At 52.8% G+C, this 9,851-nt stretch overlaps 1 protein-coding gene across 1 annotated transcript; it reads left to right on the top strand.

The window, feature by feature from the left end:
* Positions 1-515: 515 nt before the first annotated feature.
* On the top strand, positions 516-9,552 carry Arl8a (ARF like GTPase 8A). The gene is made up of 7 exons (XM_085688204.2): positions 516-780; positions 5,929-6,009; positions 6,298-6,371; positions 7,460-7,553; positions 7,674-7,741; positions 7,974-8,044; positions 8,475-9,552. Exons 1-7 carry the CDS (start codon positions 658-660, stop codon positions 8,522-8,524), a joined length of 561 nt encoding a protein of 186 aa, XP_085544330.1. The 5' UTR covers positions 516-657; the 3' UTR covers positions 8,525-9,552.
* The last annotated feature ends 299 nt before the right edge of the window (positions 9,553-9,851 follow it).

Below are 9,851 nucleotides of genomic sequence, written 5' to 3'. Positions count from 1 at the left end.
CAAGTGGCCTGGTAAACTGTGGTTAACAAAACAAGATGGAATAGTAAAGGCTCTAAATCCGCCTGTAACTCTCCATGGCAATTCGGGGGATGGGATTCGGTATCCAGGGATGTTCAGAGGTACCCAGGGATGCTCACAAGCGAACGTTCTGGGAGGAAAACCGTACATCCTCGCCCTTTCTTGGAGATCTTCAGCCTGGAAATGCTCTAGCTCCCGGCCTCAGGCCGACCAACCCTTCAAGACAGAAAGCCGTGCAGTTAGGGTGGAGCAAACGAGGGCAGCAGAGAAAATAAAATTACAGCGTTCTCCCCAAGCGCCCCGTCGCGCTCCTCCCGGCCGCCGCGGGTCCCCGCCGCCCCGCCCGCGGCCGCTGGCCCAGGCCGCGCGCTAGACTGGAGCGCGCTCGCTCGGGTGCGAGCAGGACGCGGCCCGGCCCGCGGGAGGGCGGCGGCGGCGGCTGGGAAGGAGGAGGCGCTGAGGCCACACCCATCGGCGAGCGGATCCGCGGGCAGCGCGTCGTCGGCCGCCGAGCTCCAGCCTCCGCCCGCACCGAGCCGCGGGACCCGGCCGCACCGGGGAGGGGCCGCTCCGGGCCGCAACGCGAGGGCAGCGAGGGCGGCGGGGACCCGGCACCGGGCGCGGCCGGCGGAAGCGACCATGATCGCTTTGTTTAACAAGCTGCTGGACTGGTTCAAGGCCCTGTTCTGGAAGGAGGAAATGGAGCTCACGCTGGTGGGGCTGCAGTACTCGGGGAAGACCACCTTCGTCAACGTGATCGCGGTACGAGGGCAGATGTGGCAGCCGGCGCCGCGCCCTGGGCAACCCGAGTCGCCGCCTGGCGTGGCCGGGCACCGCCGGGCGGCGGGCAGGGAGGAGCCGGCTCCGGGCGCTTGGGGCCTAGCACGGTTCTTGGGGGACCAGCTGGCATGCTACCCGTTCTCAGGCCTGGACTGGGATGGCAGGGCTGGGGGCGGGGTAGCGAGAACGAGGGGACCGAGCTGGAGTTTCGTTGCTGGTGGCACCGAGAGGTCTCCAGGCATCGGGAGTCCGCCGCAGGCTGACAGGCCCCCGTGGCTCACGCACAGGGGGCATGACAGGGCGAAAGTGCCCGGGCCTTCCCGCTCCGCGCGTGGAGAGTCACGGGACGCGCGGTCCGAGCGTGTTACCAGGGGTCCCTGCCAGCCCAGCCCCACCCCGAAGGCTCTGTCTCCCCCTGGCTTGACGCGGAAGCCCCGGCCCATTTGGGCGGGGGAAGCTCGTATCCCTAGAGGCCGAGGAGTCAGCTGAGGTCCTGACTCTAGCCCAGACTCCTCCCCGGAACCTGTCCCGGGCCTGCGGTATCGCGGGGGTCCAGGATGGATGGCACCATAAAGGGAGTTGGGAGACTCCACTTGGCTCAGAAGTTGCAGGAGTAGATACTGTGGACGCGAGAGGAGTAGCTGGAGGGGCGCCATCCACCTGGGGACCAGGGCAGAGCAGCTCCGAGGGCTTTGGGGAGTCAGGGCTGGGGGTGGGGTGACTGCAGTTGTATGTCTGTGCCAGAGGAATGGTGGAGAAGGAGTTAAATTTTCTCTTTAAAAAAGAGGAAGATGAGCTCCCTGGGTGTGTGAGCTGAGCTGCAGTAATGGCTGCAGCCTGTATTTCAAAGCTAGGCAGGACTGGGCTTTTGGGACCTGGGAAAGCTTGGGACAGGGACATAGTTTTTCCCAGAACCTAACCCCGTTCCCAAAGATGGGTTTTTCAAGAGAGCTGTGAATTAGCCACATACAGGTAAAAAATGCTGTTGTGTGGGTCTGCAAAGGTGTGTGGCCAGTCAGCTTCGGTACCGCCACTTGCCTGTATTGTATTGTTGCCCAACCTTGAAGCCCCACAGAGCTCAGCGTCCTTACCGGAGAGCCCTTCAGAGGGGATATTAGTACATTGGGCAGATGGAAGGCTGGATGGATTTGGGACTTAATGGATTGGGCATGGGCACGCGCACTCTCTCCCCTAAACATGCTCTGCCATTGACGTCTATACACCCCTCTGCCCAGTGTCCCTTCTTATTCCACAGGACCTCTGCTGAGGTTTGGGACATGTTTTTTTTTTTTTTTTCTGAACTAACACATGCTCCTGGCTTTCTGTCTGCCATGCTTTGTCCCCTAGGATCAGAAACCCTGGTTAGGCTTGGTGTTGACTTGCCTCTTGGGCTAACGGCACAGGAAATCAACACCTGGATTTCCACCTGTCTCTGCAGACCTAGGTGGCTTGGTTTGGGGCATTTAGATCTGGAAGATGTTTCTGGTTTTCCCCAAAAGGAGAAACTAGCTGCTTACACTCAGCCTAGATATCACCTCCTGTCCTGAGGGAGTGTTCGTAAAGCCATGCTTCTGTATAGGGATACGCAGACACCTTGGTGAGTTCAACTTCCTGGCCTGGTTCTGCCCTTCAAGACTAGCATCTTCTGGAGTATGGAAGGAAGGTCAGGGATAGAAGCCAAATTCTCCAATTCTCCTGCCAGAGTCAAGAGGTTCTTTGAAACTAAGCACGATGAAGCATGTATGTAACCCCATCACTTGGGATGTTGAGACAAGATCCCAAGTTGAGAGCAGCCTGGACCATAGAGAGAGACTTAGTCTCAAAATAAACAAACAAACAAACAAACAAATAAAAGTTTCTATGATATTCAACCTTCCTTGGTTCCCCAGCTCCTGTATTCTCCATTTTGACATCAAATTTACCACTGAAAGACAAGCCAAATTTTCCTTCTCTGAAGAGACTCTAACTACGCCCTCGGGGGCTGCAGGAAATTCCAGCATCCGGGTAACTCCAGCCTTTTCAATCCCACCAGGGCCCCCACAGGCATTGTGCCTTTCCCTGTACCATCACAGAAAGATCCGAGACCCCTGGGCTCTGTGCCCGTGCCCACCGCTGACTTTCTGAATTGCCGTTGCTGTCCCTTGGCTTCTGTTTGTCTCAGCAAACAGAGAAAAACCCTTGTGGTTTTCTCCCGACTCTGAGGTCTCAGTGTGAATAGAAATTGAGTTCCGTGAGCCCAGATGCTCAGCAGGTTAACGTGAACTAGAGAGAAAGGATATACAGAGCCATTGCATATGTCCAAGAAACTGAAACTCCACTGAGTACAAGAAAGTTGTAATACAAGAAAAACGGGAGGTATATTTTTGTCCAGGAGCAGCAAAGAGGTCCTTCTTTTTCTTTGAGACATAGTCTGGTCTTGAGTTCTCATTCTCCGTGGGTGTGTGCTGCTGTGCCCATCAATGAGGTCATTTCAGATGTCTTAAAATATGGAAGGCTGTCTCCATAGAAGAACTGGTCTTGGAGTACCCAAGAGGACTACAGAACAATGGGGAGAAGTCACAGGAAGATGTGTTTTTGAGTCATAGAGAACTGTCTGATAGTTTGAACTAACCCAAGAGAGAGTGAAAGCCTCGCACAATGGAGCACACCTGTAGTCCTAACCATTCAGGGTCCCAGGCAGGAAGAAAAGGGAGGAGCTCGGAATATAGCTTAGTTGGTAGAGGGCTTGTCTAACGTGCATAATGCTCCCAGCACCACATAAAACTAGACACAGGGGCGCGCGCCTGTCATTCTAGCACCAAGGAGGTGGAGTCAGGAGGACAAAAAGTTCACGGTCATCTTTGGCTGCACGCCAGCTTGAAGCTAGCTTGGGATACGTGAGACCCCAGAAAGAATGGCTTAGAGTGGATTCGAGTATGAGACAAAAGATGGGGTTACATGACGTAAAGTTGCCCCCATCCTTACAGGAAGAATCTGAGTCATTAGCAGGGAAATTAAATCATAGCCTGATTGCAGCTTAGCTCCAAATTCACAACTGAGCAGAAACGGAGTGACGGAGGGCGTGGCTGTCTGATAGCCCCCTATCATCCCACTTTGCTAGTGATCGGTACACCCTCATCTGTTTGGAAACATATGGATCTTCTGGTTCCCAAAGATCAACGACAGGTCCATGCTCAGAGCCACTCCCAAGCACTTTGTGAGCCATATCCATCAGGAGCCCTACAGTCGCAGGTGTTCTGGGGTCCTGACAGAGGATTACTTGAGCCCAGGAGTTATCTCTCATCCAAGTGCTAGTGAGGCCCAGCCCTGCTTAGCTTCTGAAATCAGACAGCATCAGGCCCTTTCACATACTACAGCTTAATTATCTCTAAGCGAGCCTGGCAGCATAGCCTGAATTCAATACCAGGATCCCACAAAGGTTGCAGGAGAGAACCAGCTCCCAGAATTTAGCCTCTGACCTCCACAGGCATGCTGTGGCACACAAACACACTACACACAGATAGATAGATAGATAGATAGATAGATAGATAGATAGATAGATAGATAGATAGATAAGAATTAAATTATAAGGTGTGTGCAGGCTTTGTTTTGGTTTTGGTTTTGGTTTTTGAGCTAGGATCTCATATAGCCCAGGCTGACCTCAAACTTACTATTTAGCTGAGACTGACCTTGAACTCTTGATTCTTTCCTCCCCTCCCTCCCTGCCTCCTGAGTGCTGAGATTTCAGGGGTGTACCGATACACTCTGTAGTGTATACTACAATGCCATTTCCATAAAGGACTTGCGTGTCTTCAGATACGGGTAATCGAGGCAGGCCCTGGACCAACCCTGTGCATACCAAAGGATGATTATACATCCAGGGGGGCTTAGAGAACCTTCAGAACCCAGCTGTGGTTCTCAAATGTGGAATCCCTGCTATACATTGTCACCGGGTATGATTCCTGCAGGTGCAAGGGAGTGGCACACTCATCCTGTCTGCCTGGGGGGCTTCACTGAGGCTTCCGGGCACCGAGTGAGAGCTGGTTATCTCCTGCTCCTTGGCTAGTGGTCAGAGCCCCTGGCCTCTGCATGGGACCCAAGCAGATTAGTGCACTATCAGGTAGGGGACAAAAGGATGTGGTAAAGGCACTGGCTGTCACTCTCGGCTTAAAGATAAAGTCAGCCCCCTCCCGTGTGGCCTTCACCCTCTCTCCTGTTCTTACCCTTGAGTGTGAAGATGGCCTGGCAGGAGTTGGGTCTGGCCTTATTTGAAGCCTGTGGTTACTTTAGAATAGTTTAGAGATTTTAGAAACATTGTAGAGGGGGAAAAGGGAAAATTGCTAGAAATGGAAAGGAATTGTGGGAAGTGGAATCACTGTCCACTCCCAGATAGTCAGTGAGCACTAATATTGTTACTATAGATCTGGCTCCTCCCCTGAGGAAGATTTCAACCCAGTAGGGAAACACGTATGTACATGAATAACAGAGATTGTGGCTTACCCGTGGTGAAGTACAAGTCAACACTTTGAATAGTCCTGCCATAATTTAGTACACACTGCATTTTGAAGGTGGTGAATTCAGTTCTAACCCACCCATCCAGACAGGGTCTCTTTATACAGCCCAGGCTGTCCTGGGTCTCTCTAGGTAGACCAGGCTGCCCTCAAACTCTCAGAGGTCCATCTGCCTCTGCCTCCCCAGTGCCCACCTCCTAACCTTTGCAAAACAGTTTACTACTAATCTATGTCTGCTTTCTTTCCTTGCGGTCACTTGTGATGGGCCTCTTTCCCTGCGAAGTCATGTGTTGTTCTTCTAGCTCAGCTGGGGCTGAGTAAAGGGGCTTCTAGTAGCAAGAACTGTAGGCTAGACCTTGGGAGGCGCTTTCTCCCTGTTTGGACTGAGAGACTCTGAGATTGCCTAGGGGCTCTGGGCCTCCTCACCATAGAGCTGCAGGTGTGGATGGCACCTCTGCTGATAACCACCCATCTTACTGGAAAGTGGGAGATGTTCAAGAGATACCTCCCGTGAAAACTCTGAGAAAGTCTGGCCTGACGGGTGCATCACCTTGCAGCCTGTTGTTCTGTACCCACCAGGGAGGGCGTATCTGGGTCCTGTCCATGTTGGCATCTTTTCCAATCTGGCTCTTCTTTCTAGTCAGGACAGTTCAATGAGGACATGATCCCCACTGTGGGTTTCAACATGCGCAAAATCACCAAAGGGAACGTGACCATCAAGGTGAGGACAGAGGGCTGCAGAAGACCACGCATGTTTGGGAGGGCAACCGAGGCCCCTGGGAAGAGCCAGCCAGGGGAGGGCAGAGTGGCATCCTGTTGCTGGGGAGCTGGAAGTAGAGAACCCAAGAACAGAAAGCTGGGGGACTGGGCAAGAGGGAAACCAGGAGGGAGAAAAAGGCATGCCCCACAGGGTGACAGGGACAGCAGAAAGGAAGCTTGGGAGTCGAAATTGCTTTCAGTTGTCTGCCTGTTCCTGAGGCTACCCTCTCCCCACCCTCTTCTTACTCAGCTCTGGGACATTGGGGGGCAACCCCGTTTCCGCAGCATGTGGGAGCGTTACTGCAGAGGAGTGAGCGCCATCGTGTAAGTAGGATCTCCCACCCTGCTGCCTGCAAGGACTTCAGACCTAATGGAGAATCGCATAGACATGGTCTCTCCATCATAGCTGGTGCCCGGACATAGCCTGATTTTATTTTGCATGCCGTTTATTTTAGTAAATATGTACTCTGGGCTATAGCGCCTAATTAGAGAACTGGCCAGCCAGGCCTGCAGTATCACTTAGGGCATTGTCCCCCAACTCAAGTCATCATGTCTTGAATTTTGGGTGAGTTAAATGATTCCTTCCCTTGCCTGTTAATTCTATCTAGACAGCAGATGTAACTTGGTCAGAAAGCTGTTGCCTAGCATGTACAAGGCTCTGAATTCAACTTTAGAGCCACAAACAGAAACCAAAAAAGAAAGAAAAGAAAGACGGGGTGGGGGGGGATGTATAATGTATGCACGGCTTAGTTTTTCTTAACAGAAAACTATTTTTTTCTTTTGTAACAGGGTCTCCCTGTGTGCGCCTGGCTGGCCTGAATCTCAGTTTATCTCACTATGTAGACAAGGCTAACTTCTAACTCACAGACTCCAACTCTCAAGTCCCGGGATTCGGTGCATGCACACCATGCCCGGCTTAAACCTGATGTTTATATTTTTAAGAAACAAGCATCATAGCTGGATGGTGGCACACACCTTTAATCCCAGCACTAAGGAGGCAGAGGCAGATGGAGCTCTGTGAGTTCGAGGCCAGCCTGATCTATAGAGCGAGTTCCAGGACAGTCAGGGCTACACAGAGAAACCATGTCTCAAAAAAAAGAAAAGAAAAGAAAGAAACAGACCTCATACCCTGCTAGGATAGAACCCTTTTCTTTTTCTTCTCTAGCCCTATCTAGGCCAGATACAGCTAACCCTACAGGCCCCAGCTTCCCAGAGGACATAAGCCTGCAGCATGTTGCCCTGTGGGTTGGGGAAGGTGTTCCCTGAGTCAGACCAGGGTGGTCCACTTCTCCGGAGGTGACCAGGTGTTGAAGGAGGAGGAGGAACCAGAGGTGTTCTTCCCCTCAGCTGCCCCTCTTCCTGCCCACCTCAGCCCATGGTGTCCCCATGCTGTCCCTGCCTGCTTTCCCCAGGTATATGGTGGATGCTGCAGATCAGGAGAAGATCGAGGCCTCCAAGAATGAGCTCCACAACCTGCTAGACAAGCCCCAGCTGCAAGGCATCCCGGTCAGCAGATGATGGAGTGGGTGGGAGAGGGAGCGGGCTCGAAGTCACTGGGGGAGATGGCCCCATGCAGGCATGCTCCATGCCCTTGTCCTAACCCTCTTTGGCTTCTCTTCTGAATAGGTCTTAGTCCTCGGTAACAAGCGAGACCTAGCGGGAGCACTAGATGAGAAGGAGCTGATTGAGAAAATGTAAGCCGAGTGGCCTTTCTTTGTGTGCTTCAGCTCCCCAAATACCCCAGCTGAGGAACACTTCTGGGCTGGGCCAGTTGCTATTTTCATTGTTCACCACATGGTGGCAGCAAAACACATCTTTCCAGGAGCCTCGCCCTCCTCTTTGACCAAGAAAAAGACCCTGCCTTCCCCCAGCCCGTACCCCTTGGCTGCCTAGCCTCTGCAGATTCTGCTCTGATCTCCCCCACAGGAATCTGTCTGCTATCCAGGACCGAGAGATCTGCTGCTACTCCATCTCCTGCAAGGAGAAGGACAACATAGGTGCGTGGCTTTGGGAAGTTGTTGGCACTCTACCAGGAGTGGCCTTGCAGAAGGGAGAAGAGAGGAGAGGGCTACTTCCGGTGTGGTAGCTTAGGACTCTGGAGAGTGTCCTTAGTCCTGGGGTGCAGCGGGCAGCTGGGAGGCCCAGTTCTGAACGTTACCTCAGTTCTACTTTCTGAGAGGAGCCAACCACTCACTCTTGTACCTCTGAGATTATCCTAGGTTGAACCGAGCCCTTCTGCCTGTGCTTGCTGTGCTTTGTCTTTCCCATCGCTAGTTTGGAGCTGTTACAGGGGTCACAGCTCTTGGCTTGATCCTGGCTGCAATTTCAGGAACCGGGATTAACTGTTTATGCCTGTCAGGCCTTATGGGCTGCTGCAGGATGCTGCACACAGGCAGGCCTGACGACATTCTCTCTTGTCTCACTCAGACATCACCCTACAGTGGCTTATTCAACACTCAAAGTCACGGAGAAGCTGAGACTGTGGCTTTTCTCCTTCGGACCAGGGACCACAGTCACCTAACCTGAAGCCGAGCTCCCCGCCCACCGTTGTCTCCCCCAAACCCACTGCTCCTCACCCAGTGTGGGGAGGACCCTCTGGGGCTCCTAGAGTCCCATTCTGCTGAGGTTTGAACTCCTGTTTTTATTGTAAAATAAATTCCCCCCCCCCAATATGGTCCCCTAACCTCTCTCTCTCTCTTTGTCCCTCACCTCACCCCGCTTCCCTCCCCTCCCAACAGCCCTGGCCCCGCAACCCCTGTCCTCACTTTCTGTCCCACCCTCTACCTCCCCTTTCAACACCTCTGTTATTGTCCTGTGTGTACAGTATATATATGTATATATATTTTAATTTTTTAATTTAAGCAAAGACTTAAGATCAACCATTTGATGCTGCAGGGGCCAATCAGGACCTGGGAGGGGCAAACTGGAAAGATGGGAAGAGATGCAGGGTCAACTTGGGGCAAGTTCAAATGTAAAAAGGTGGTGGTTGGCTGGCACTCGGGGCAGGTACCAGCCTGGCCACTGGTGATTGTCCCCATGTCCTGTAAAGTATTTCTGTCTCCCAGTAAAGGGCCTGAATACCCAGGCCCGGCAAGAGCCTCCTTTCTGTCCCCAGCCTTGGGAGGGCCACCAGGCACAACCAGGTAGCAGAGACCACCAGGCCTAAGAGGGAGGAAGCCAGTGTCCATGCCAACCCAGCGACCCCCATTCTCACCGTTCCCAGCCCCAGCTCCTGCCTCTACCCAGGGCCTCCACCTCCATGGCCCATTTCATTTTCTGTTCTCATCTCACAGAGTTGTACAAGGAGAGAACTCAGCATGGGGGGTTGGTTCTTTGGGTTTTGTTTGTTTGTTTGTTTAATTTAATGATTTGTAAAGTGATGTTCCTCTTCCTTTTACACTTTCCAGCTCATATTTAACCTCTGTTTGAAAAATGATTCTTGTAACTGTACATTTTTTTTTTTGCCTCCTAATAATGACAATAATAAATTACCAATTTTGTGTTGGGGGCGTGTGTGGTGCTGGGTGTTTGCCGCTGACCAGCAGCAGACTCACAGGGAAGGCCATGGGGTGCCACACCCACAGGGAACACGTGCTCATGCTGGCAACACAACGGCCTGTCACAGAACAGCCTCCCACACGTGTGTCTGGACTCTGGTGTCGCCTGCTCCTCATTCTCTTCGGTCTCGTGTAGGCTGGCAGCTGCCAAGCGGTACTTAGCAGGTAGTCAGAGGAACTACTCAGACCTGGCCCATGCTTTCCCTGTTCAAACAGAACTGCTGTTTCTCAACAGCAATCAATCCCT

The sequence above is a fragment of the Myodes glareolus genome, chromosome 5 (genome assembly GCF_982192425.1).
Source record: "Myodes glareolus chromosome 5, mMyoGla1.1, whole genome shotgun sequence".
Lineage (NCBI taxonomy): Eukaryota > Metazoa > Chordata > Mammalia > Rodentia > Cricetidae > Myodes > Myodes glareolus.
This window is presented reverse-complemented; position numbering and strand designations above follow the sequence as displayed.

Excerpts from the sequence above, each read along its gene's own strand:
- Arl8a (XM_085688204.2), top strand. The coding sequence starts at position 658 with ATGATCGCTTTGTTTAACAAGCTGCTGGACTGGTTCAAGGCCCTGTTC. Across the intron at positions 6,372-7,459 it reads AGAGGAGTGAGCGCCATCGT|GTATATGGTGGATGCTGCAG; the intron begins GTAAGTAGGATC and ends TGCTTTCCCCAG. Across the intron at positions 8,045-8,474 it reads CAAGGAGAAGGACAACATAG|ACATCACCCTACAGTGGCTT; the intron begins GTGCGTGGCTTT and ends TGTCTCACTCAG.